The sequence below is a fragment of the Chelonoidis abingdonii genome, chromosome 14, assembly GCF_003597395.2.
Source record: "Chelonoidis abingdonii isolate Lonesome George chromosome 14, CheloAbing_2.0, whole genome shotgun sequence".
Classification (NCBI taxonomy): domain Eukaryota; kingdom Metazoa; phylum Chordata; order Testudines; family Testudinidae; genus Chelonoidis; species Chelonoidis abingdonii.
Window position 1 is genome coordinate 1,738,766 of NC_133782.1, and position 26,741 is coordinate 1,765,506.

The 26,741-nt window shown below is 55.0% G+C and overlaps 2 protein-coding genes across 2 annotated transcripts in view; both read left to right on the forward strand.

The window, feature by feature from the left end:
• CDK5RAP1 (CDK5RAP1 mitochondrial tRNA methylthiotransferase) overlaps positions 1-26,741 on the forward strand; it is a 289,907-nt gene that overhangs the window by 239,205 nt on the left and 23,961 nt on the right. The gene's annotated exons all lie outside the window — the stretch shown is intronic.
• Positions 7,231-26,317, forward strand: LOC116814644 (bactericidal permeability-increasing protein). Its single transcript, XM_032762397.2, has 15 exons — positions 7,231-7,553; positions 9,034-9,148; positions 9,921-10,049; positions 11,016-11,171; positions 11,772-11,835; positions 18,124-18,187; positions 18,753-18,844; positions 19,408-19,584; positions 20,713-20,772; positions 21,156-21,323; positions 21,805-21,872; positions 22,991-23,033; positions 23,866-23,929; positions 24,425-24,501; positions 25,958-26,317. Exons 1-15 carry the CDS (start codon positions 7,439-7,441, stop codon positions 25,994-25,996), a joined length of 1,431 nt encoding a protein of 476 aa, XP_032618288.1. The 5' UTR covers positions 7,231-7,438; the 3' UTR covers positions 25,997-26,317.

The following is a 26,741-nucleotide window of genomic DNA, read 5'->3' on the forward strand; positions in this document are numbered from 1 at the left end:
GCGGGGGCGGGGGCGGGAGGGGGGTTGGGTTCCCAATCAGTCAATGTCATGCTTTCCAGGTAATGAGCAAGGCATCTCGGTCCAGCCCATGCAGAGGCAGCTTGAATGCACCAGGCTTTTGTCTGCATCCGGCTGTGGTCACTCAGGTGTAGGCATTTGGGGGGCTCCATCTCATCTTGCATTCAGGAACCCACCCACTTCCATGTGTCTCCTCTCAGCACGGTGGATGGTGCCAGCCTGGGACACTCCCCGCCACCAAGGGGATGTGGGCTGGGTGGGACACGCAGCATGGCAGAGGGGGGTGTGAGAAGTCAGCACTGGACCAGTGCAGGGCCCAGAGGGGAGGACAGAGGTGGGACTCCACCTCCCCTTAGCCAGTGCTCTCAGCACCCCTGGGATCATCGTAACACCTGCAAGGCGACCTCGGAAGAATGTGGTGGATTGATTCAGAGACTGGGAGGTGACATGGGGGCAATCCGGGCCATTCCCAGGGTCCTTTGTTAGATCAGCCTCTATTATCAGGGCTTTCTGCCATATCTTTGCTAGGAGGTGCGGTGTGAGGCTCTCCTGAACTCCCACTCTGCTCACCTGAGTCCAGCTGCCTTGTCAGGAGCCAGGCCCAGACCTTTCCCTGGGATTTCTTTGTAGTGTGTTGGGAGGAGGGGATAAGATAGGAAATCCCACCTCCAAACTGGCTGGGCCCTAGCTGGAGGGGCCAGATTAGGGGGCTCAGCACATTGGGGACTGAGCCCTTTGGAACAGGGGGCTCAAAATGTTCAGCTCTGGGTCCATGAGCTTCCCAGTGAGAACTTGTGTGTGTTTGTGGCCAGGAGTATAAGAATAGCGTTATCCCTCTGCAAGTACATTGGGGAAGGGTACAGACATCTCCCCTTAGGCTGGCAAGCGTCCCCTACCTTTGGAGTGGCCTATATTGTCCCAGGGTTCCCCATGAGATCCCTGCCCTGGCCGGCAGGACCAGACAGACACAGTTTTATTCCCAGCTGCAGGCTTTTCTTATTCCCAGTTCCCTGAGAACCCGGCCCAGCTTTGCTGTTGCTCTCTGAGCCCCCGGCCGTTATTGATTGGACAGCAGGTATCTGCACAGCAGGGGTCTGTAAGCAGCAGATCTCATTCCCCCAACATCAACCCTAGGGAGTTCCCAGTCCTGGGTGGGTTGTGAGGGAGCCCAGGCTTCAGTCTGCATCACCCCTCACTGCTGACTTGTCTGGCTCGTCCTCAGTTACCAGCCCTCAGACCAGGCCATGGCCCAGGTTACTGAGAAAGCTACTTTCGATCACACAGTTACCAGAGTCCCCAAGGTCTGGGCTGCATCATCCTAGACACTTCAGTGCCCAGTCAGCAGCTGGCTGTGTCCCCCAGGGCAAAGAGGCCAGGTGTTCCAGGAAAGCTCTTTGTACTATTTTGGGAGGGAGTGGGAAGGAGGTTGAACCCCAGAAAGTGAATTGACCCAGGCTGAACTGTCACCTGAGCCTGGAGAATGAGCGAATAAAACAGAGAGCAATTCCTGCACAGACAGACCAGGCAAATGCTCATCCCTCAGATTGTGCAGACTGCAGCGCCGCACCAGCAGTGTGATTGCACCTTGAGAGTCATGGCTGATACAGACCCACAGGGTTAGAAGGGACCCCAAGGGTCATCTCATCTGACCCCAGCGAGATGCAGGAGTTGGTGTGTCTGACCCATCCCAGACAGACGGCTCCAGCCTCCTTTTGAAAACGTCCCGGGAAGGATTTTCCACGACCTCCCCAGGCATCTTTCCCATTGTCCGACTGTTCTTACAGCTGGGAAGTTTTTCCTAAGATTTAATCTAAATCTGCTGTGCTGCAGTTTGATCCCGTCGCCTCTTGTCCTGCCCTCGGTGGCCAGAGAGAACCGCTTTTCTCCAGCTTTTCTATGGCAGCCTTTCAAGGATCTGAAGAACACTATCATATCCCGCCTTAATCTCTTTTTTTCCAAACTAAGCATGCCCAGTTCCTTCAGCCTTTGCTCCTATGGCTGCATTCCATCCCTTTGATCATCTTTGTCGCTCCCCTCTGGATCCAGTTTCTCTACATCCAGTTTCTCTACATCCTTTCTATACATTGGGGTCCAAAACTGGATACAGTTCTCCAGCTGGGCCTAACCAGTGCAGAGTAGAGTGGCACTATCGCCTCCTGTGAGTTGCATGCTACCCTCAGTTAATGCAACCTGAATTTGCATTTGCTTTTTTGCAACAGCCTCGCATTGCTGACTCATGCTGAGGGTGTGATCCACCACAACTCCTAGATCCTTCTCAGCCGTGCTGCTGCCCAGCCAGTTACCCCCCATTCTGTTTGTGCGCTTGGTTTTTCTTCCCTAAGTGGAGCACCTGATACTTCTCTTTGCTGAATGTCATTTTGTTGTCTATAGCCCAGTTCTTCAATTTATCAAGATCCCTCTGAATTTTAGCTTTATCCTCCGAAGTATTGGCAACCCCCCTAGCTTTCTGTCATCTGCAAACTTCATCAGTGTGCTCGTTATACCTACCTCCAGGTCATTAATAAAGATGTTAAACAATGCTGGACCCAGAACAGATCCCTGTATAACCCCATCTGAGACCTCGATCCAGTCTCACATGAGCAGTAACCCAGACTGTGTGAATCAAGACGCTTGCACGGCCCCTGGGACAGGAGAGCTGTGGAAGGCTGCAGAGTCATGAACTACAGCTGCAAATCTAGATAGCTGTGGACTGTCATAGGAAAACAACCTGTTCCCCTTCCCACCCCCTGGAATCCCATCTGTTCTCTGTCTGCACAGCAAGCCCTGTATTCAGCAGCTAGAGAGGGGCAGCTGAGCAAACCCAACTTCTAGTTAAAGAGCATGGAATGGCTTGTGTGTGGCCCTTGGGCACAACCCCACTTCTGGCAGATCAGACTGTACTGCCTGCAAGCGAGAACAGGAATTCTCATTAGCTGCTGGGCCTGGCGAAGCCAAAGCTGACTTTGAAGCACCACTGCAAGAGTCTCTGTGCTCATGACCTGGGTGCAGCTTTATGAATGATTGGGGTGGCAGTGGGGAGAGATCTGGCTTTCACCACCCATCTGGAGTGGGCCCAGGATATGGTCCCTGGGAGAGGACAGGCTGGTCTGACATCCCTGTGGCCAGCTGGGCTCTGCGCCTGGTCAGCTCAGTACAGTTTGAATGGCAGCTGCTGCAGGGCAAGGGTTTGAACGAGTGCTGCTTAGCAGCGTCTCTGCAGCTGAAAGTGCACCAGCCAGGGAAGCAGCTGAATGTTCTCTCTGCCCCGATTGCTGCATAACCCCATGACCCTTTCCCACAGCTCCTCTTGTGCTGCTGCATCCGCCTGGGCGTGGATTACAGCAGCAAGGAACCAAAAGAAGGGCTGGTCTAGCCAGAGGCTGGGCATGGCAATAGGTTCCCACTGCACCAGGCTGGACGTGTTAATAATGCACAGCTCTGCCCAGCTGGAAATGGAGGCACTTTGTTCGCCCGTTGGTGCCAGACAGACCCAGGAACCCCAGCAGGGGAAAGGTCTGAAAAAATCCTGTGGTGAAAGCTTGGAAGTGCTGAGTGGTGTGTGCTTTCAGCTGCCTGGACTCCTGGGCTCTAGTCCCAGGCCTGTTCTCTGGGTGAGCCTGGGCAAGTTGCTGAATTCCTGCGTGCCTGTTTCCCTGTATATAGATCAGGGGACAGTGATACTCACCTTCCTCCCAAGGGTCGGAAGCTTAATTCATTAGCGTTAGCAAAGGGCTTGGCATTATCACAGTGCCTGTGTCTGAGCGCACTGAGGCCAGGCACCAGACGGCTTCCCTGCAGCACAGCCAGGTGCTCACAAAGAATATGGGAAGTGGAAGCCCATTGAGGCTGGGCTGCTCTCTGCAGATCTCATATGCACTAGGCCATTTTCCATGGGTGGCACAAGGCCCGTCGCATTGTGCTGCTGTGGCGTTGTGTAGGCGGGGGAGTGAGGTGGGAGTTGTTCAGAAGGACCTTGCTGTGTTCCCACGTTTGCGCAGGGTTATCATCATGCTAGCAGTGAACGGACACACTAGGCAGGTTACAATCTGCTCTGGCCTGGGGCAGCCGCTGCCAGGATAAGCAGAGCCTGAAGACGTGGTGGTGCATGGGTGAGATCGGCATCTGCTCATGAAACCGTACCCAGGCCTTTTACCCCAGGGATTGTTAGGAAAACTATGTTTTTCTTGCACGAGTCAGTGTCCCCTGTAGCACTTAGAGCTGTGTAAGGACCACAGTCTTCTGCCTTGGGTGCTAGTGATGTCACCAGCTGTTGTGTGACAAACACAGGGATGTGGAAAGGTTTTCAGTTCACCTTTGAAAAGCTCTCGAGGTCCTGTGGAAAACTGTCAGTTTACACTTCCTCTGTTTCTCTCCCCACCTTTCTGCACGACGCAGGATCTCTGGTTCTTACGTGCTCCACTTCACATATTTATTAAATTGTTACCAAACTGAACTCAAACGTCTGCAGTGTCACAAACCAAGGCCTTCAGCGGCTTTTTGATGAATTGCTCAATCTATAGAAACTGTGGGTGGGTTGGATCGAGAACTTACACCATGCCCCAGTGCTTCGTCACCTCCTGGGATGGGGTGTGGGGGGGCAGTGTGTTATAGGAGTCCTGGCCTTTGGCTCTGAATTAACAGACTTGTCCACCTGAGCTACAAGAGAGAGACCCCCCCCTTCCCCATGGTGACTTGTTTGCGGGAGCTTTGGAGAGCTGCTTGTTAGACACTTCACGTGACGTGTGGCTGATGAATGAAGTTTTATACTTTGAGAGGCTCTGGGGTTCTCCTCTGTGGGGATCCCAGTGAGGTTTGCCCCCCTTTGAAGCACATCATCTGCCTGCTGCTCTAAAAGGAAACGGTCAACAGCTGCCTTTTTGGGTGGGTCTTTCATTGTGTTTCCTGCTGTGTGTCTGCCACAGCTGACCCCTAGGACTCCACAGTCAGAGGCAGCCGGGATAAAGCTCAAGTCGTTCTGCTCCAAAAGTGCAGGTGTCTCTCACGGCCACCAAAGGAGAATCCCCTCTCGCTGCAGCAGTATGAAGGTCAGAGGCAGAGCAGCTCTCACACTGTATTCAGCGTGCAGCAGTGATACACACATTTGCACGTCTTACTGGATGTGCAGTTGGCCGATTAGGCACCTAATTAGCTCTTTGCACCTTCAGTTACCACAACTGCACCCTCAAATGCAGTAATTCTGCATGCAAATTGTGCACATTTGTACACACGTTCCTTGGGCACTCAACTGCATGGGCCTTTTTCTCAAAAGGTAGGAAAAATAGACTCTGCCTGTGGGTTTCCAGCCTCCCTGGCACAAATCCTGAGAGTGCCAGACCCTGCAGGGAAGGCACACCATTTCTTGGGGCAGTGCCACCAAAACATTCTAGTGAGCTGGATAATGCTGCTTGTGCAATGTGTGTTTTGAGGGGCAATGGTAAATCGGCAGGCAGCTGGTCTCCAGCCTGCACACACAAAATACAGGCCCCTGCTCATCTAGAGCCACCAGCTTTTACGCAATTGGTTTGTTGTATGTCTTCCTTTGTTAGCAGCCGTAAGCTCAGAGGAGTTCCATGGGATTGCTCCATGGGATTCGCAGAATGCAGCAACGCACATGCAGCGGTGCCCTCAGATTTCCTGTGCTCTGCCTGGAGCTCATCACAAAAAGGGAACTGAACGTTTCTGCAAAGCTTTCTCCTTCCTTCGGTTCTGACTGTCAGTTCTGCGGAGCGGCAGGACTGCTCAGGCCCCTGGAAATGTGCTTCTGCACAAAGCAAACCATGGCCACTTGTGAAATGGGCGTAGAATCGTCCTGTTGGCTGGACTTCAATGGCAGAACCAAAGCACTGCGGTTTGCAGAAGGAGAGGAGCTGCACCCAGGGCATAGTTTAGCAGGACAGGGGGCTGAGGCAAACCCCCAGCTCTGAGCACACCTCAGTGTCTGGGGTCTTTGCAGCCTGGGTCTGCTGCTGGTTTCAAGGCTGCATGCCCCACCTGTCCCAGCATGGCTGCTCTTGGGCAGCGCTGGAATTCAGCCGTCAGGACTGAGAAGGGGCAGAGCAAGTCTCATGCAGTCTAGCCCCCCACGTGCGGGGTAATAACAGCATCCCATTCGTGTCACACCTCGCATGAGCCCTCTCTGTTCCCATGTGATCACCGGCCCTTGCTGCAGGTGGAGCGTCTGGGCTCTGCGGGGCATGAGAACTGTGCATCTCTTTTTCTTTTACACCATGCTGAGGTCTCGGCCGGAGGCTGGTCCGAGACGCTCGATGCCATAAAAGGGCCTGCAGCATGTTACTAGTGACTAAAACGAAGGGTGAAGATGGACCTTAAGAGCCTGGCTTCAGCATGACACTTCAGGCCTGGCGTCCCGGGTCCCAAATGGCTTCCTGCACAGAACCGTGCAGTGAACGTGGCTGCTATCTGCCTAGCCAGGGTGCAGAGTGGATAAAAGAGCGACAGACTTAATTCCCCGGCCTGGCCCATGCCATCTACCAGTGCTCACTCCACGCTGATTGGGCCACGTCTTACTGGCCACTGCTGGTTGGTGAGGCCATTGGCTAATGGGAGCTGGGGCCAGGAGAAGCCTGCTGAGGATGTGAAAAGGAGGAAGCTCCAGGAGAAGAGAAATAACTGGGAAAAGCTGCTCCCAGCCAGGGGACTTGACAAGATGTAAAATCCTCCTCGCATGGGAGAAAATGCCCGGAGAAACCTCTAGTGAGATCTGCCCCCAGCAGGTCCCTGCTGAGATATAAACTGCTCCATCCTGCTCCCTGCCCTCTGCCAATGGAATGGGCAAAATACAGTGCAAGAAAGCAAGCAGATCCAAGCCCCTGACTGAATCCCAGGGCCTGCTCCAGGAGCCAGCAAGGGGCTTCTTCCAGTTGCCAGGGCAGTGAAGAGGCATTTGAGGTTGGCAGGGTGCTGAATGCAAAGTCCTTGCCTCTCCTTTCCCCAGGACCCACTCTGGTATCCATGGAGACCCTTCCAGCTGCATTCCTGTGGCTTGCAGGGCTGCAGTCAGCAGGTGTCTGTTAGTGGAGCTGGGCGTCACCGTCACCCACACTGCAAGAGACCAGCAGAAACTCTCCAAGTGAACAGCGAGCGAGCCGTGGCCCGGGGAGCAGAGAGCACAAGTGCCCCGAGCAGCCCTGTCTCCTGGGGTGTGCCATTGCCCTCTGCCCAGGGGTCTTCCCCAGCCCCAGCCCCAGGAGGAGGAACCCGGAGCAGGATATGGCTGAGAATTGTGCAAGTGGGGACGGCCCCCAAAGGAATGTGAAAGCAACTTCCTGCTTCCTTAGCACCCGTTCTCAGTTCCCTTTTCCACCCTGCTATAAACACGCCGGTTACAGCAGCAGGATAGGAGGGGAGCATCGGCCAGCAGCCAGCTCAGCACAGACGGTTCCTCCGCACTCCTGAAAGGATGGCAGTGCATCGCCTGGCCCTGGCTGCCTCCATGCTGGCCATCTGCACGGTGCTCAGCAGGGCCACTAACCCCGGCTTTGTGGCCAGAATCACTGTTAAAGGCCTGGACTACGGTAGGTTCCCAGTCCAATTTGTGTCTGTCTCACACCGAGCCAGGCGAGAGGAGCCAGGTGTGCAGCTCCCCAAAATGCATTGTAAGGGGGGTATGATAGGAACCAGTCGGCCAGTGGGATGGACATGACATGAGAGTCCAGAAATGCGGGTGCTAGTCATGGCCGTGAGGATGGGTCCTGTGACCGTGTGGAGTAGCCTGTTCCCGTCTCTGGAATGGGCCATTTCATGGCAACGTCTCCCTGTGAAGGCGGGGAAGGAGCCCTACCAACCCCATTAGGGCACTCGGGACTTGCATCTCTCCGGGCGTGTTCTCTGTGGGGTGCGTGCAGGTTAAATGGGCAGAGTCCTCCCTGTGTCCTCTCTGCGTGTGGTGGGAAGTGCCTTTCCCTCCCAGCTAGAGCCAACAGCTGCAACCGTCTAAGGGCTGTCTACATTGCAAACACAGGTGTGACTGCAGCTCGCACTAGCTTTCATTTTGGTCACGTGACTAGAACTAGCACACGCCGGCACGGACCCTAGTGCAGGCTATGCAAGCCTGCCAGGAATCCTGGGTACGTGCTCATGTTGCTAACCCACTCCAGGGCCATGCTGCCGCACCTTCGCTGCTGTTTTTAGCCGCACTAGCTAAATTCAAGCTAGAGCAAGCGGCAGTGGACACACACCTGTAAGGGCCATGCCGATCTCAGGAGAACCTGGGCCCATCCTACCCGGCTCTGCTGTACCTTGTGCAGTGCTCTGCACTGTCAAAGTGACTGCAGTGTGCGAGCACTCAGATCTGGGGCCTCTTTGACACCAACAATGAGGAGTCCTTGTGACACCTTAGAGACTAACAGATTTATTTGGGCTTTCATGGGCTAAAACCCACTTCATCGGATGCATGAAGTGAAAAATACAGGAGCAGGTACAAATACATGAAAGGATGGGGGTTGCTTTACCAAGAGTGAGGTCAATCTAATGAGATAAATCAACTAAGAACAGGATACCAAGGGAGGAAAAATAACTTTTGAAGGGGTAAGAGAGTGGCCCATTACACCAACGGTACCCCTGCTTTGCACTGGTGTAAACGACTGCCCAGGGTGCACAGCCGTGAAGAATGAGGCTCACTAGCATCCATTAGGAGCTGGAATTAATGCACGTTTGGCATGCAGCCCTGCTTCCTGGGTTCCCTTCCCATTGGCAGCAGTGCAGCCTGCCCTGTGCCAATTGTCCACCTTGCTGCAGCCTTCCCCCATGGGCCAGGGTTAATCAGATGTCCCTTAGTGCAGCCGTAGCGCAGGCTGGAATGTTAGGGCTCTTTCTCACAATCTAGTAATCGCATGTGGGATGGAAACCAGCTCCCTTCACTTATGGAATCAGCAGGTAAGTTACTAACTAGTTGTTCCTTTTGATACTTTCCTTGTGTGATGGCAAATATGCCAGGGCTGTATCCGGCTCGCTCTCAAAGGGCCAACCTGTGATGTCCCCTTTGTGGCCCTACAGCTCGGCAGGAGGCCATCGCTGTTCTGCAGAAGGAATTAGCCAAGCTGAAGCTACCAGACTTCTCGGGGTCCTTTAAAGTCAAGCTCTTAGGAAAGGTGCACTACACGTTCTACAGGTGAGACCTTGGGGCTTCCGTGTGCAGCCGGCCCCCGCTCTGAGTGCCAGGTGTGGGCAGAGTCCTTCCCAGGGTGTGGCATGTCGCTGAGGGACCGTTCTTCTCACGCCACAGAGCCGGGTGCAAGGGGGTCGAACAAGGTGGAGAGGGAATTGCGTGGTTCTGCCAAACCTGTTTATCCAAACCTCCCAGCCAGAGCCAAGTACAATGTGACCCGGAGCCCAGGCACTAAAGGTTGGGATAGTGTTTGTCCAAAATCGGCCCAATGGGTTTTCCCAAAAAGAAAACCTACCCCCAGCCCAGTTGGTCCCTGTCTGATTCCAGAGCTAGCCTCTCTCCAGGGAGCAGCGCTCCCAGTGCTGCTGGGTGACCTCTTCTTTCAGGAGACCACGAATAACCCCCCACTCCCACCCCCAGCCTGTCCGACACAAGCAAGTTCCTGTGATGGTGAAAGCACTTTGTGGCTCTCTCCCAGGAGTGAGGTCACTTGCTTTGCTGAGAGACCGCAGGTGACTGGCAGAGCGTTGTGTTCATGGGGGGGGGAGGGCATAGCCCTGGGGCACAGCCCCTCCCCGTGCCTCAGGCCTGTCCTGGCGGGGTCACTCGTGAAGGAGTTTGTTCACCTTGACCTGCTGTCCTGGGCCTTGTGCGACCAGCAGTGCTGGTGGCTGAGGGGACGTGGAGGCCTATGCTCAGGGTGCGGCTGAGAGCCCCTGCCACTTTTCCCGGGGAGGGTCTGGTTTCCTGCTGATAGAATTTCTCTCTCTTGCAGCCTGAACCTTCTCAGTTTCCAGTTGCCGAGTTCACAGATTGCCCCGATCCCCAACGTGGGCCTGAAAGTCTCCATCGCCAACGCCTTTGCCCAGCTGACAGGGAAGTGGAGGGTGAAGAAGAGATTTGTGTAAGCTCCGTCTGACCCCGCATGTATAACCCTTTGTGTCCCAAAATGGCCCCGTCTCATCTATCTCCCCTCCCCCACCCCCTTCACTCACACATGCGCACACACTTGTTTTTCCTTGTCATGTCCTGCCCCCTAACTTGTTTCCCACATAAAGGGGGCTGATTCTCTTCTCATACTAGTTTTACACGAGGGCAGCCCCATTGACATCAGTGGGGTTACTCCTGATTTACACCAGCATAAGCGAGAGAAGGATCAGGCCCGTCATCCACAGGGAGGCAGGCCCCAAAGCCCATCTATGGGTGGGGGTCACCCATAGGGCCTGTCTCCCTGGCGTGAGCACTCACAGGGATGATTGGAGGGCAGAACTCAAGCCCAGCTTTTCATTTCCTGAGGGCAGCATTCTCGCAGCACTGGGCAGGGGGCTGGGTTCTTCTCTGGATCTCCTCCAGAGTCACTCCTACAGCCATTGTAGGCTGTGGCCTCTGCACTTCAGCCCTTGGTGATCTGTCTAGTGGCTTGGTAGCGTGGCTCTTGGGGAAGAGCCACGGGGATGAGGGTGGAGGGAATTTCTTGCTGTGTTCTCCCCTTCTGCCTCTTTAGAAATGGCTCAAATGGCTAGTGGGTGACATGGGGCAGCCCCGAGGCTGATGCTCTGAGGTGGTTAGTCTGAAGCACTGGGGAATATACTGGAGGGCGCAATCCTGCAGTGAACCTCCATCCCGGGCATGGAACCAATGGCCTTGTAGGTTATTTCCCACTCCCTAATGATGGATAAAGGAAAAAAGAAACGGCAGAGTGACTACGTATCCTAAATATTGCTCCAGCCTCAGGGATGTTCCTTGTGAATAATCAGTGCTCCAGGGAATTAACATACAAGCCCTTTCCACCAGAATGTGGCATGTGCAGGGGTATTAGGAGACCCCCGGCTGCAAATGCAATCTCTTCTCCTTCCTCCTTTACCATTAGCAGCGACAGTGGGTCATTTGACCTAAAGGTTGAGGGTCTCTCTATCTCTATTGGTCTGAAGCTGGGCAGCGACACCTCTGGGAGACCCACCGTTACCACCTCGGAGTGTGGAACCCACATCTCCAATGTTCGGGTGCACATCTCGGGCAGGTTTGGGTATGTAACTTCCCTTAATTGTTGTGGCTTGGGGATCATGTTGATTAGCCATCTTCTACAAGGGCCTCCAGGGATATAGGTTACCTTCAGCCCCTCTCTGCTGCACCCACTGGTCTGTAAACAGCACTGTTAGCTCTTCCCATTCGGCCTTCCTTCACAGAATGCTAACGAGGTAAACTGAATCTTAGAGTAAGTGGCCCAAAGGCCCAGTAGCTTCATAGAGAGGCTAATTAAGGAAAAGCTCCGCTATTGCCAGGAGATTGGTTGGTCAAAGACGAATTTAATAAATAAACATGCAGAACCAAATCATGAGCTAATGAATTATCTTGCACCAGGTCTGAATTTGGCCCACAGTGTTGTCCCTTTAGGAGACACGTTTTCAGCTCATCTCTAAATTTGGGAGCTCTCCTATCGATTTGCAAATGCAGCCATCATATCAACACAAAGCAAAGCAGCCAAGATTTGAATCCAGAACATTCTGGGACAATATGCCCCGCAGTCACATGCTTCTCTAGTGTCGCCCCTTTCCAAGCAAACGCTCCAACGATTTCCTTCCATGGGCAGGAGCATGACTTTAGTGCTCTGTGTTTTTCTCCATAGCTGGCTGTACAATCTCTTTCACAAGAAGATTGAGTCCAGCTTCAGGAGGACAATGGAAGGCAAGGTACGATACGCTCAGAGCACAGACTACCAACTCTTTTTAGTGCCCCTCCTTCACTGTTCAGCTCTCCTGCAGCACTGACACGATTTCCAGATGGCCCATATCCACAGGCGAGAGCTCGGGGGATGAGGGGTGTCTTGGGGAGAAGCATGCGGTACGGAGATCAGTGCTGCAAAGTATCTTGAAAAAACACATGAACGGCAGTTCCCTCGGCAGTGCACAGTTCTTTCGGAATTCTAAACTTGCAACATTTGCCAGTGCCTAATATAATTGGTCTCAATTAACATAGACTTTTCTTTGCACGTGGTCTGTTCATTAGATTGCATGCCTCAGCCAAGCTCGTATCAAATAAGAGAGCCCACGTAGAGTGAGGCTTTGAACGGCCTGTCACTCATAGAGATTTTTAGGAGCTTTGGGGTAGAAATTCTCATCGCTGGATTTACAGACATTTACTGGCTTGTTTGAATGGGGTGCAGTAGCAAAAGCCTGGTACCTACAGCACGGTACAATAGCCTGTCCTCAGGAAACCTGCACCAAGACATAGAAACAAGCTGTTAGCAATAATTGCTACATGGCTAACTGGCACGACTTGCTCCATCTCTGGATGGGAACCTCATTCAAGAAGGAGGCAGTTGGAGAACAGGGAAAAGTCCATTTATATAATAGATTTAAAATACGGGACTGATTGTATTGAGCTACTTTTAGTGCCATCTAGTGGCTTTTTAAGGGCCATTTGGAAGCTGCTGGAGCAGATGGGTTGGCGTTAGAAGCAAAGCCCAGGCCTGTCAGAGACGTGCTTCCATTTAAGGCTTTCGTCTCCTGCCTGTCTGGAGGGGACACCACTGGGGAACATTGGAAACCTGGTGTCACGGAGTCCGCGGGCGATGCTCTGGAACTGCTCCCCACAAAGCCAGGCAGGACTTTGGGAGCCTCCTCTCCCTCGGAGCAGACTTGTTCAGGGCAAGAAGCTCACACGTCTTCACCTCCTGGGTCTCTCCTTGGAGCATTCAGCATCCTCTGCCCCTCCGGCGCTTCCCACAGCGAGCCCACCCAGGCGGGGTCCTGGGAAGCCACAGGGTTCTGCACCCCCACTTTGCAGTCAGACGTGACTCTCAGCCAGCAAAAACAGAGGTTTATTCGATGACAGGAACAGGGTCTAAAACAGAGCTTGTAGATACAGCGAACCAGACCCCTCGGCCGGGTCCATTCTGGGGGCAGTGAGCCAGACCCCTAGGTCTGCACTTCACTCCTCGTCCCCCAGCCAGCTCCAGACTAACCAACCCCTCCAGCCCCTCCTCTCTGCTCAGCTCCTTTCCCGGGCCAGGAGGTCACCTGATCCCTTTGTCTCCAACACCTTCAGTTGGCACCTTTGCAGAGGAGGGGCCCAGGCCATCAGTTGCTAGGAGACAGAGTGCCAGGCATTTAGGTGCACTGGCCCTTTGCTCTGCCAGATACTAGATATTAAGAACTGCCTAGGGGACACTGAGGCACCAACACAGTATTCAGAGCAAACATTAGAACAGTCCCAGTTCGTCACATCTCTCCCCCCTTCGAGACCGAACTGAGCCAGGTCACTCCAGCCAGTGACCTGGGGAAGTTCGAACCCACCAACGTTCCCATGGATGCCCCAGCATCTCTCCAATTCCTTGGTGTGAGTTACACCAGGCCCTCCAGTTTTGTGCCCTCTCTTTGCTTGAGTGTGCTTGATGGCACTTGCAGGCCGCATGTGGGAAGGTTTATGCGGCCTGTACCCTTTGCCACCCCAATACTCCTGGGTTTAAACTGGGACAGGGTCTTCTCCCAGCACTCTGGGCTGCGATTCGGGCTCTCTTGGTAAGAGCCCCCATCTTGGCCTTGGCCAGCTCTGGGCTTGGGCAGCCGCTCCCCACCTTGTGGCCCAGATACAACACCTCTGCCATCCCCATCTTATACTTTCCAGCTTTTACCATCAGTCCCACCTCCTTGAGGCAGCCCAGCCCCCTCTTCACCTGGGACACCTGTTCCTCCCAGGTCTGGCTAAAGATGCACATGTTATCAGTGTCTGCCAGGGCCAAGTTCTCCATCCCCCTCTGCTTGTCTAGAATCTCCCAGGCCTAGGCATGGGGTCGGCATCGGACACCTGTGATGGCTTTAAGCTTCTGATAGCCCCCATAAAACAGACCATCCTGTCTCCCTTGGGGATCAGCCCCACGGATGAGGCCCATGGGCTGTAAAACGGCTGGATCCCATCTAAAGCCAGCATGTCCTTGACCTCTCTCTCCAGGATCTGGGTTGCTTTCCCAGTGACTCTGAATGGGGAACACCTGATGGGGAGATTGGCTCCCACCTCAGGGAAGAGATCCACCAGGGGGGTCTTTCCCTTCTCCTCCCAATCCTCCCCTTTCCGGTCCAGGGGTCCCCTCACTCTCCTCCCATCCAGCAGCTTGAGAGGGAAGAACCCTGTGGATTCCTGGGGCACCACCAGCTGCCTCCCGATTCCCCTCAGTTCTACTTCCCCTTGGGGAGCCCATTCCCGGGACAGGAATCCCTTCCCCCGCAGGACTCTGTCCCTGCAGCCTTCCCCAAGGGGGTTTGCAGCGCTGTGGCCAGCAAGTTCCCTCAGCTTCTCCAAGGAGGGATCTCTCTGCAGCTCGGTCTGGGATTCAGCTGCTGGGGCAGGGAGTGGGACCTGCTCCCTCTCACTGGCTGGGCCTGGGGTCACAGCCCCCTGAGCCTTGTCCCTGGTAGCTCCCTCCCTGCTGTGTAATCATTTCCCAGCAGCACGTCTGGACCAGGCAAACCTGGTTGGCAGCTGACCTGCCTTGCCTGGGTGTCCCCCCACTCAGCTGGGGTCTCAGCTCCCCCCGTGCTCAGCGCTGCCCTGGCTGTCCCAGTGGGGCAGGCAGCGAGCTCTCTGCTCTGGTCTCAGCATCAGAGCCAGCGTGAGCCCCCTCTCCGGTGTGCAGGGGGGGCGGGGAGCATCTCTCCCTCCCCCTCAGTCCCCAGGGGGCTGGTTACAGGTAGGCAGGTATCCTGAGCCCAGCAGCCCCTCCCCCTGCCAGCCAGGTCATTTGCATTTTCACTGACCATTTCCATCCCAGCCAATTGGTTCCCTGGATTTAAATTCAAACCCTCGGCAGTTACAGGAGCAGGGCCTGGATCCTGTCCCAAGGGGAGACAGTCACCCCCCAACAGGGCCTCCCAGCCGATATCCTGGAGAACCCCAATGACCAGCCAGTCCGACCCCTCCTGCGTCTGCACAGGGATCCGGCCATAGGCAGGGCGAGGGGCTTCACCCCAGGGACCTTCACCCAGGTCCCACAGTCCCCTCAGCATCTGCGGCTGCACCACCACAGTTCTCTCTGTCCCAGGGCCTCGCCCCTGCAGGCGTGTTTCCCCACTGACCCCTGGGCAGCCCCCTATGTCTCTCCACTCCACCATCACCAGTCCAGTGCTGCTGCTGCTTCTCCTGCAGCTTTTCCACAGCCTCTTGCTCTCTCTCATGGTCCTCTCGCTCTCTCAGGCTCTGCTCCAATCCCATCCGTCTCCGATCCCCTGATGGGGAACCATCGTGAAGACCCTTGTCTGGTTGGGGACCAGACTCTCAGGGATGCCTGGCTGCTGCTCCAGCTGCTCCCAGATCCTCTTGTAGCCCCATCTGGGTCAGGAATCTGCTCCTCAGAGCGGTCCTCCTCCTCCAACTGCACGATTAACTGTGCCTTGGTGAACTTCCCCATGCGTAACTCTCTCTTTGTGCACAGGATCACAATGTCCTTCTTAAGGAGCTGGTGATAGGCCATCACTTCACCGTTCCCAAGTGGCTCTGGACTCACAGGCCTGTGTGCTCTTGGCTCCCCATGGTTTCCAGGAAGAACCCTGGTGTGCCAGCCCTTCTCGTGATCACCACCTCTTTGCCAGGGTCGAGCTGCAGACTCCTCTGCCCCTGGGACTGCTCCTGCAATCCCCAGGGGAACCCTGCTACTGCAAAATCCTTCTCTCTCCCAGGGTCGAGCGGCAAGCTCCTCCGCCCCTGAGACTGCTCACTGCAGTCCTCAGGGGGACCCTGTTACTCCAACAGTCCTTCTCGCTGGTCACACACTCCCAGAGGTTACTGCCCCCTGAAACCGTCCTCTCTCAGCCTTCAGCACGCCTGTCCTCATTATCCCTCCTTTGTTTACTGCTCCCCAGTCACTTACTGCAGGAAGCGCCATCCACGGGGTGCAGTATCTCCCACTCGCTGCCACCAGTTGTCACGGAGTCCCCGGGCGATGCTCTGGAACTGCTCCCCACAAAGCCAGGCAGGACTTTGGGAGCCTCCTCTCCCTCGGAGCAGACTTGTTCAGGGCAAGAAGCTCACACGTCTTCACCTCCTGGGTCTCTCCTTGGAGCATTCAGCATCCTCTGCCCCTCCGTGCGCTTCCCACAGCGAGCCCCTTTGCTCTGCCAGATACTTAAGAACTGCCTAGGGGACACTGAGGCACCAACACAGTATTCAGAGCAAACATTAGGAACAGTCCCAGTTCGTCACACCTGGTGAGAATCTCCTTCTGCTCCTCTTGCAGTACGTCAGCTGCCTGTCACAACAGACAAGAAACTTCCCGTAGGCAGAGGCCTCCCCGCTCCATAGCGACCGGTCAATCTGCTCATGCCTGTCGCAAGGAAGTCACTGAGCTGCTTTGTTTCCCCTCCTTCGAACAGGGGGTGCATCCTGTCTCTCACCCTAACTCCCTGCACCCCCCAGCTCCCTGTCAGTCTCAGGGACCTTCCCACACCCTGCATAGCTGACCTGCCCCTGCCCCTGCCCCTGCCTTGCCTCTCTCCCCTTCCCATTCTCTGCTGGGCTGGCTCCCTCTTGACACACAAGCGTGTCTCTGTGTACTAGGAAGGTGTGTGAATGCACAAGGGCTGTTATATGACTCAGCCCCCAACAAATCTTTCTCATTTCCCCATCAGTCTCTGGCCAGGTTTTGGTGCTCCAGGGCCTTAAATTAAAAACATATGGAGCTATACCTATCTCACAGAACCGGAAGGGATCCTGAAAGGTCATTGAGTCCAGCCCCCTGCCTTCACTAGCAGGACCAAGTAGGGGGATGTGTCCTGTCTCTGCACAGCAGGGTGGAAGGAACATGCCTCTCCTTTCACAAGCTGTACAGCAGAGGGCAGGGGAAAGAACTGAGCGTGAGCTGACCGCATGGTGGATAACAGGGACCCGTGGACTGACCAGGCAGCTCCTGCCTCGTACCGCTTGAGGGAATTCTCCCCTTGAGCTCAGCTCTGTTTTCTGGTTACCGTCCCCCTTTCCTCTGAAGCAGTGGATATTGCTCTTGGCCGTACTGCAGGCCAGCAGCCAGACTGGACAGACCAATGGTCCGATCCAGCGCAGCAGTTTCTGGGTCCTTATGGGAAACGCGACTGGAGATCTCCGGCAGGTGTTCCAGTGCATTGGCAGGGTTATCCTCTGCAGTCCATTTCCTACCATGTTGTGTATGCTGGTTCAATCTCCCAGTAATACTGAAGTGGTGTTTACACAGAGCACTGTAGTTGAGGGAAGAGAGTCAATAGCATGCTGTCACCAGGGCTGGCTCCAGAGTTTTTGCCACCCCAAGCACCTGCTTGCTGGGCTGATGCCTGGAGCCGGCCCTGGCTGTCACTGAGAGCACAGAGCTCTGGGTTTTATCATCACACTCCATTGTGCTGTTTCTCTTCCCCTCCCCAGGCAAGGCTGAATTAGCCCTTTCTGGTTGCCTGGGTTGGCTAAAAACTTGGCTACTCAGCCTGACTTATCCAAGAGCAGTAAGTTAAAGACACCTCCCCCTCCCTCCACGCTCCCCCACTCTATGTGCTGCCTGCATTTGGTGAACAGACAAACTTCCAGCCTATGTGATGGAGCTTTGGTCACAGAGATCATCCAGAGCAGGTTGGATTCCATGTACATATTCTCCCACATGTCCAGCCTAGAACATAGAACTGGGAATTGGGTCACCAGTGAGACCTTTTTCAAAGGAGCTCAGCTCAGCCACCAGGCTGTGCTTGGAGTTGTTTGCATGAGCAGATATTTGCACACACATACCCCCCCCCCACACACACATATATGTGATACATGCATGTCGGGCAGTCAGCCAGACCGCTGCCTCATTTGCATGCACAAATGTCACTTGCATGTGCAAACGCAGGCTTTTGCGTAAGTAAAAAAATTGTGCAACCGCCAAAACTAAGAGGCGGTTTGAGGACTTGCCCCTCTGTGTGTGACCCAGCCTCTCCAGACAGAGCTGCTGGCCAGTCACCAAGGTGTCACTTCTCTGTTTTCCTCAGGTCTGTGGAGCGGTGACCAGCTCTGTCACCACCAAGCTGCAGCCCTATCTCCAGACTATGCCAGGTACAACATGGTGATGGCTTTGGATTTTTACAAGTATTTTCCCCAGGCCAGACACATGCTATGAGACACTGTTTTTCACCCCACATTTAGCCTCCGGTCCACACTGAGGGCCATGGGGCACCACCTCACCCCAGAGGGACTGTGTGAGCTCCGTGGTGGAGGCTGTCCCCCTCTATGCCTAGTCAGCTGCTCTCAGGACAGGAGGGTGCAAAGCCCTGCCTCCTCCCTGCAGCCTCTGGGGAGTATGGCTGGACCAGGCCCAGAGCTCCCCAGGGGTTGGAACTGCAGTCATCCTTATCAGAAAGGACCTAGTTTGACTCTCTGGGCTGAGGGCTACTTCCCAGAGCTGATAGCTACTGAAAAACCTTGTCCCTTTGTGCCGAACTGAGCTAAGGGAGAATAACCCTGGCTCCCTAACTCCCCATGACACTGGTAACTCCTCCCTGGCTTGCTGCTCTGTGTGAGTCCCAGCTGGGGAGCAGGACCGGCTCACACCCCCCCCCCCCCCACAGTGATTTCCTCTGGCATCTCAGCCCATCTGATTTGTGTCTGTCCTGTTCTGTAGTCACAGCAAAGATAGACAAGGTGGCTGGGATTGATTACTCCCTGGTTGCACCTCCCGCGGCAACAGCCCAGTCTCTGGACATGAATCTGAAGGTGAGAAGGAAACGGAGGGACACACACAACCCTGCGGGGATCAGTGAAGAATAGTTGTACGTTCCATTAGCATTTCTGCCTAGCAAGGGCCTGGAGCATCAACTACCAGATGCCGGAGCATCCTAGGAACTAGGGGCTGGAAGTCAGGACTCATTGATTCTGTTCTCAGATCTGCCACTGACTCTCAGTGTGGAATTGTGGCCATCAGCAAGTCACTTAACCTCTCTGTGCTTCCAGTGACTTAGCTGCAGCTAAAAATGGGTGAAATGAGTAAAATGCAATCCGTCCCTCTCTGGTGTCATGTACGGGGTACTTGAGCTCCTTCCCATGACGAGCTCCAGACCATTCCAAAGCATTAGCATTCTTTATATTGATCCAGTCCGGGTTAATTTTAACACACTCTGGTGCGAGTGCAGGGCGGGGAGAGTGGTGGGTAGACCCGGGTTTTATTCTCTTCCTCTGAATGCTTTGCTCCCGAGCTGGGTCAGTGAGAACCAAGTGAATTCCAGCTGCCCTTGTTCTCCCCTCCTCCAGGCTTCACTCTTCCTTTCCTTCCTCACTAGGGTGAATTTTTTTCCCTGGCCCATCACTCTGCCATCCCCTTTCCTCCTCCTGCACTGGCCCTCCCAGTGGATCATGACCGCATGGTTTACTGCGGGGCCTCCAGTTACTTCTTCAACACAGCTGGCTTTGTGTACCACACAGCCGGGGCCCTGCTCTTCGAGATCACTGATGCCATGGTAAGAGGCTGTGGGACTCAGGAGACCTGGGTTCCATTCCCATCTCAAGCACAAGCTTCCTTGGGCGAGTTGCTGAATCTCTCCGGCCCATCTGTGAAATGGGGATCATTGAATCACCCTACTGCATGGGCTGGGGGTGGGATAACTCCACTGATGACTGCATGGCACTCAGACACTGTGGTGGTGAGGGCCATATGAGTACCGGGATGGGTAGGGGCAGGGGCGTCTGGGGGACGTGAGTGGGGGATGTTTTCTCTCTCACTGGGCACCACATGTGGAGTTTGCAGTGATCCCCTGACAGGGTAAAAGGCAAGATCTCACATGGACCTGCCCTTAGAGGTGGATAACCCCCCTTGCTGCTGGGGTTGAGAGCTCTTCTCACCGCTCAGGGCAGGTCCCACAGACCCTGGGGTATGGCTCCTAGAGAAGGAGATGGGGTTTTTAGTCACAATTCCTGGGCTAATGGCACCTCTGAGCCCATCCGCTTTCAGGCCTGGGGCAGCAACCTCCCTCAGGATGGACGCAGGTGAGTCTCTCACTCTCACACTGGGCCCTGTGCATCAGCTGTGGTCACCCAGCAGGTCTGAATTCCTGCATGATAGGCCCATCATGAACATGCCACTGCTCCCAGCAGGAGTTAGCTCGAACAGGAGATTCTAATAACTCACTTTCCCTGACTGACCAGGTCACATATCAGGTTCATACAGGGCCCGGCCTTACCCAGCAGTAGTCTTAGATTATTGCATAGCAGCCCCATGTCTGTTACACATCTAGTGCACCTTCGAAGACCTTGGGTTAGGTAATGAGATGGGGATATGCCCAGCCACACACACTGATGGTGGTAGTGGTCACTCAGCTCTGGCTCTAAGAGACAGGCCAGCTTGTGTGTATGGATTTCAGTCCTGGAAGAGCCCATCCACGGGGTATCTGTGGCCCCAGGTCCTTGCTGTCCTACAAAAGGGCACCTGGAGAAACCTTTCCCTGTTTGAAACCAGCTTCTAGTGAGCAAGGTGGAGGTGGCTTTGGTGGCTGATTTTGCCTCCAGCTCTTCCGTGTGCTGTTCCGTATGGCAGGTCATTGCTGCGGCAAATTGGCCCTCAGGCACCATTTGTTTTTCTCCTGCTACAGATTCCTAAGGAGTTTAAGTTCCATTTGAACACCTCCACCTTTTCAGCCTTCATTCCCCAGGTAAGCGTCCCGCTGCCCCGAGAGAGCGTCGGTGCTGAGCCAGCTACCTGTCTGCTGCACACAAGCGATTGGGCATCGGGCTTTCCTGGGGGTGGCTTTGGTCTGCTGTTTTCAAGTGAGCCGTCACCCATTCCCAGACTGGATTAAAGATGAGAATTCACACAACTCTTTGGTTTGTGTTAGTAAAGACGTGTTTGGAAATAGCGAGGTGGGCCCGCCGCTCGCTGGGGCGATGGTCACTGAAGGAACATGATGTGTTGTTAGATTAAAGGCTGCATCAGATTCCATTTCTCAGGGACTTTGCTTTACCACTGTACCGAGCTTGCGCGAATCTGTTGTCACCTTCCCCAGTGCTGACGGGCTCTCTTCTGCTCCATCCCCAGCTGGAAAAGATTTACCCAGACAAGCTGATGAAGCTCATGATTAAAACGTCTTCTGCTCCATTCCTGACCATCACGCCTGGGAACTTGTCGCTTATGCCTGTTGTGGATATCCAAGCATACGTTATCCTACCCAACTCCTCCTTCATCCCTGTCTTCCTCCTCAGCGTGGTCAGTCTGGGAATGGCTTATGGATATTGACACTGGGTAGAGGGACCTTAGTGCAGTTGTCGTATTGATGATAGAGGGGGGATCTGGCATACGGACCTGGAATAGCTGTGAGCTCTCCCAAGCTCATATCCCTGTGTCACCCCCTCTAGCAAGCTGACTCCTGCTGGGGTCGGGTGGGACTGGATTTGCCATGAGCTGGGTCCCATCCCTTTGCCAAGTACAGCAATTCTACTGCATTCCCAGAGCAGGAGAGGAGAGGGACCCCTCATCTAACCTGCCTTTCCCAGCACAGCCACTCTGGCCTCCTCCCCAGGCCAGCTTCGCTCCAAGTGCTGTCAGCAAGGTGACAGTGCAGGCTGTGCCCAGCCCTTCCCCCGGAGGAGCCAGGGCTCACTCCTGGCTCCCCAATCCCAGGGAAGGGCCTTTGCATTCACAGTGCCAGGCTCACGGAAACGGATGTCATTTCTCCTTCTATTCCTAGACCAGCACCGTTTCAGCCAAGATTATGGTGACCTCTGCCCGGATAGGTGGGACCCTGGAACTTGGCAGGTAGGAGCCACAGTGAGGGTCAGGGGGAGTTCAAGCTTTGCCCTTGCCCGCTAAGCCGCCGTCAAGTCACAAGATGCGCGTAAAGGCTTGCTAGCAAGCCAGGTGTCTCTGAGAGCAGTGTGGATCCTGGGCAATGGCACTGCCAGAGGATTCGGCTAAACTTCCCGTAGGGCCCAGGAGGTGTTAGAGTTTCCATTCGGGAGATGAGGGCGGGGGAGGGTGGGAGGGAGGCTGAGAAGCATCCCGGAGCTGCAAGCCCAGACTGCCTATTGGTTAGTGAGCCAGCCATGGCCATGGCCTTATTGATGGAGTAAATCCAGCCCTTTTGGCATCAGGTGAGTGGCATTGGCTTACATCTGAGCTGAATTTGGTCCTGTACCTGCCAGTGAAGGCCAGGGGTCACGGGGCGGGGGAGCAACGAAGCTGGGATGAAAGCAGTGGGATTCAAACTCCCAGCTCCCCTGGTATGTGACTTCACTCCTCCCAGCGTGCCTTGGCATTACAGCACACACATCACAGTGCACAGCCAGCCCGACCGCACCACAGCACCCAACTATATCACAGTGCACAGCCAGCCCGCCCGCACCACAGCACCCAACTATCACTGCCCAGGGCCCACCCCCGCCCGCGCCACAGCCCCCGAGGGTCACTGCCCGGGGCCCGCCCCTGCCCACGGCACAGCCCCCGAGGGTCACTGCCCAGGGCCCGCCCCTGCCCGCGGCACAGCACCCGAGGGTCACTGCCCAGGGACTGCCCCCAGCTGCACCACAGTGCTCGAGTACCACACCCAGGGCCTGCCCCCGGCCCTGCCACAGCGCCCAAGTATCACTGCCCAGGGCTCACCCCCGGCCCTGCCACAGCGCCCAAGTATCACTGCCCAGGACCCGACCTAGCCATGCCCATCACTGTCCAAGGCTTGCTCCTGGCCGCACCCCAGTGCCTGCTGCTATCGCAGAGGGATGGCAACGCTGTGCTTGCTGCCATTCCACTCTCTTTAAAGGCCAGGCTGGCTGCGGGTGGGGTTCAGACGTGAGCCCCCTCCTGGGGCAGAGCCCTGACAGTAGACCAACCTACATGAGGGCATGATGGACGTGCCAAGTCTCTGTGTTTTTCTGCAGGCTGCAGCTGTCACTGAAGCACTCGGACGTCGGCCCTTTCTCCGTGAGTTCTCCTCAAAGGGACTTCACACCAGAAGTCACCCAGGCTCTGCTTGGAGGAGCTGCTGGGCTTGATTCACACCCCTGGGTGTGCACCCAAGGGAGGGCTCCGGGGGGAGGGGAGATGGCACCCCACTGCCTCCATTCTATTGGGGTGCCACTGGGACTCAAGAGGAGCTGCACTACTGGGTCTTCTCATCTCCCAGGATTCAACTTCCACAGGCCCATCCCTTCCTCCTCCCTGGAGCACCAGGAGACTGTGCATGTGTCTACACTGCACACTAAGCCCAAGCTGGGACTCAGGTGTCAGCCCCCCTTCCAGCAGCAAGCACTCAGGACCCGGGTCCTAGGACCCTGCTTGGGGGCTGGGTCCCCTTCTGGGACCCCTAGGGAGGCTCGGGTCAAAGCCCTGTCATTTTGCAGTGTGGATGGAGGTCAAGCTGCAGCCTGAGTCAGACGGTCTGCGTAGTGCAGTGTGGATGCATCAGCCCACCCGGGAGACCCAGGTGGAGCAATTCTAAGGCCAGGTTTACAGTGCAGTGCCCTGAGTCCCCCTGCCCAGGCCCCCCAAGCCAGGCTCAGTGTGCCGTGTAGACACAGGGAGCCTGTACGCCCCCACTGTGCCTGCCTGTGGGACCTGCGATGATGCTCCCCCAGCCTCGGCTGTTGCAGTCTGTGGGACCTGGTTAGTTTCCAGGATGGCCCCTGTGTTTTGTCTCCTTGGTTCAAGCAGATTCTAACCTGAGTTCCTGGTCCCCTGGCATACAGCCACCCCACCTCCCATTGCCTCTCCTGCTGCCAGCTACAGAGGGTTACGCTCTTCATTGCATCCCCAGGTGCAGCTGCTGCAGGCACTCATGAACTTCTATGGCTCAAGCATCCTGATCCCACGCATCAATGGTGAGGGGATGGTGGGTCCCAGGGTATCTGTATCAGACCAGCACCCTGACACCTCACTTCTCAGCAGTGGCTAGAAGCTGCAGCGGGCAGAGACCTAGATCCCAGAGCTGCCACCGGCGTCCTGGGGACCACTGCACACACAGGGTGGGTGGCTGGATAGAGTCCATCCCGGAGCGGTGACACACAGAGAACACACTGGAAAGAATGTGCCTGACGACGCACGTCTTAATGCCTTCCAGATCCCGTCTCCCTCACACGCTGCGTCTCCTGCTGCAGCTCGCAGGGCCAGAGCACTGGGACCAGCTCCTGTGTGCATCTGCAGGGGCAGAGCGGCACGCGAGATGTCTCCCTGCTTGTGCAACTGCAGGGAGCAGGGTGCTAACAAGGGGAGGGCTGGGTGGGTGCGAGTTGATGGTGCCCGGTTCACTGCACAACCCCGCAGCGACTCGGATAGTTCTACCCCACCATTGCTCTCACAAGTGGTTTATTTTGCAGCAAGACTCAAGGAGGGCTTCCCCCTCCCACTGCCGGCTCGTGTTCAGCTCTCCAACCTCGTCATACAGCCCCGCCAGGTCAGTGAACGCAGTCCTCTGTGCTGGTGAAAGGGGCCCCTGGGCAAATATCTGGGACAACAAATAATGCCGACAGCAGGCGGAGCAAAGTGAAGAGCAGCCTGCCGAGTGGGGTGTGAGCCGGACCCGGAACAACCACCACTGGATACCTTAGTACAGGGCCAGGGAAGGGCAGGGGAAGGCGAGGTAGCCTAATAAACCCTTTTCATGGCTAGTGACGCTCTTATGGGGGGGCGTAGGGTGGGAGAGGGAAGGAAGGGGTCTCTGCGTTGACACACAGGTTGGTGGAAGCGTGGTGAGGAGGAACAGTGCTGTTCACAGGCAGGGGAACAGGCAGGAATCACTCTGCTTAGTCGGTCCTAGCTGGCAGGGAGGAGCTGGTCTGTACTAAGGGAGGAGAATGAGGAGAAGATCACTAGTCAGTGTCAGTGGCCCAGCAACACACAGACTCCATGGGAGATCAGGTTCATATAAAGCCCTCTGTCTACCCAAGGTACATCCCTGGATTTCCGTTGGATTTACTGGGCGTGGGCAGTTGGGGGGTAGGATGTGTCTCTCAGACCAGAACTTAGGAACTGACCTGGTCTCGGCTCTGAGCGTCAGGGTCCAGATTTTCACAATTGCACAAGTACAGTTGCACATCAATCCCAGAACTGCACATTCAGAATCAGCGTGCAAATGTACATGTGGTTTTGTGTTTTCTGAGAGTCTGGTCTTAAGTTTCACACGGCTCTTTTTATAAAGAGCAGAGATTTGCTGTGATTTTTGACCCTAAATTCCCACCATCTCCACCACCACTAACACACACACTCTTGCCATGTGCTATGTGTGGGTTTTCTATTTGGTTGCATCCTTCCCTGTCCCCACCCTCACATTAGCAGTGGCTGCAGTCCGGTGGTTTTGTATGCACATAGAGGGCTCAAGCCAATGCACACTGAAATCAGTGCAGAGTCCTGTTAATTTGAACGGGGCTTGGATCCAGCCTAGATTTTGTGAGGCAATTGGGACCCCTCAGCATGAGGGAACTAAAGAAACGTAACCTGTTAAGGACTGAGTCCATTGGGTGTTGGCCAGGCACGTTTGTAAAGCCCTTCCAAAGCAAAGCAGCATATCGGTGCCTGTGAGTATTGCAGCACATCCAGCCTAGGGCGAATGAGTAAAGCACCAATGACAGAAACGGAGAAACAGCTGCTCACACAACGCTGAATAAATAGAAAGTTGGGAACAATAGCTGGGGAGAACCATGGATTTCCCTCTGATGTGGAGCCAACTCACACCCTGCATGCCCTGCGGCCTGCACCATACACACCTGCTCATCGGCTGGCTGCTCTAATTAGAGTACATATTCCCTGATTAAAGAGAGCTCTGCATTTACTGCCAAATGCAGGTGGGCTCTGCTGTTCTGTGACCAGAGGAAAGGCTTTGCCAGTGGGTTACATCATGATCTCTTTCCTAGAACTTCCTGCTGTTTGGAGCAGACGTTCGTTACGTGTAGAGAAGCCAAGGCCGAGACGCTGAAAGAAATGACTGATATGAAAAGACAACGTTCCTCTTTCCCCTGAGCAGCACCTGGCCTTGTGAATGGATAGCAGGCTCCTGCCTTTCCTCTGTGTCTGCGCCGCACCCACCTCATGCCCAGAGAGGGCTCCAGATTCCCTCCTTCCCCCTGCAATTCACTGCTACCAAAGCTGTTTGTCCAGGAGTAAAAAACATGTGATTTGTCTCCAAAGAAATTCCTCCCCTGCCTGTCTCGGTCTGGATCACTGAGCACTGGATAGACAGAGGAGCAGCAAGTGCATTTGAACAAAAAGAAAAACCAAGCAAACAAGCTTCCCTTCCACAGCCTTTGATTCTAGCAAACCATTCTGGTATGTGCTGCTCTCCAGCACACAGGAACCGATCCAGCTCCCAGGAAAGATGCCCATTGGCTGCACTGGGAGTTGGCCCATGCCCTGAACCAGTCAATTGATTTATTAACACACTTGGGGTGAAGTTCTGATCCGCGTTGTCATAAACAGATAGTAGGAGTTAATAGAACAGAATTACTTTATATCTCTTTTGACTGTAAAGGGTTAACAAGTTCAGTGAGCCTGGCTGTCACCTGACCAGCAGACCAACCAGGGGACAGGACACTTTCAGATCTGGAGGGAGGGAAGTTTCTGTGTGTGCTGTTAGTGTTTGGTGGTTGTTCACTCTGGGTTCTGAGAGTGACCAGACGTGCAACCAGGTTTTTCTCCAAT

Bases quoted from the DNA above. Each gene is read 5' to 3' on its own strand.
- LOC116814644 (XM_032762397.2), top strand. From the start codon at position 7,439: ATGGCAGTGCATCGCCTGGCCCTGGCTGCCTCCATGCTGGCCATCTGC. The intron at 19,585-20,712 runs GTAAGAGGCTGT...CTCCTGCTACAG, and splicing joins TCGAGATCACTGATGCCATG to ATTCCTAAGGAGTTTAAGTT. The intron at 20,773-21,155 runs GTAAGCGTCCCG...CTCCATCCCCAG, and splicing joins TTTCAGCCTTCATTCCCCAG to CTGGAAAAGATTTACCCAGA.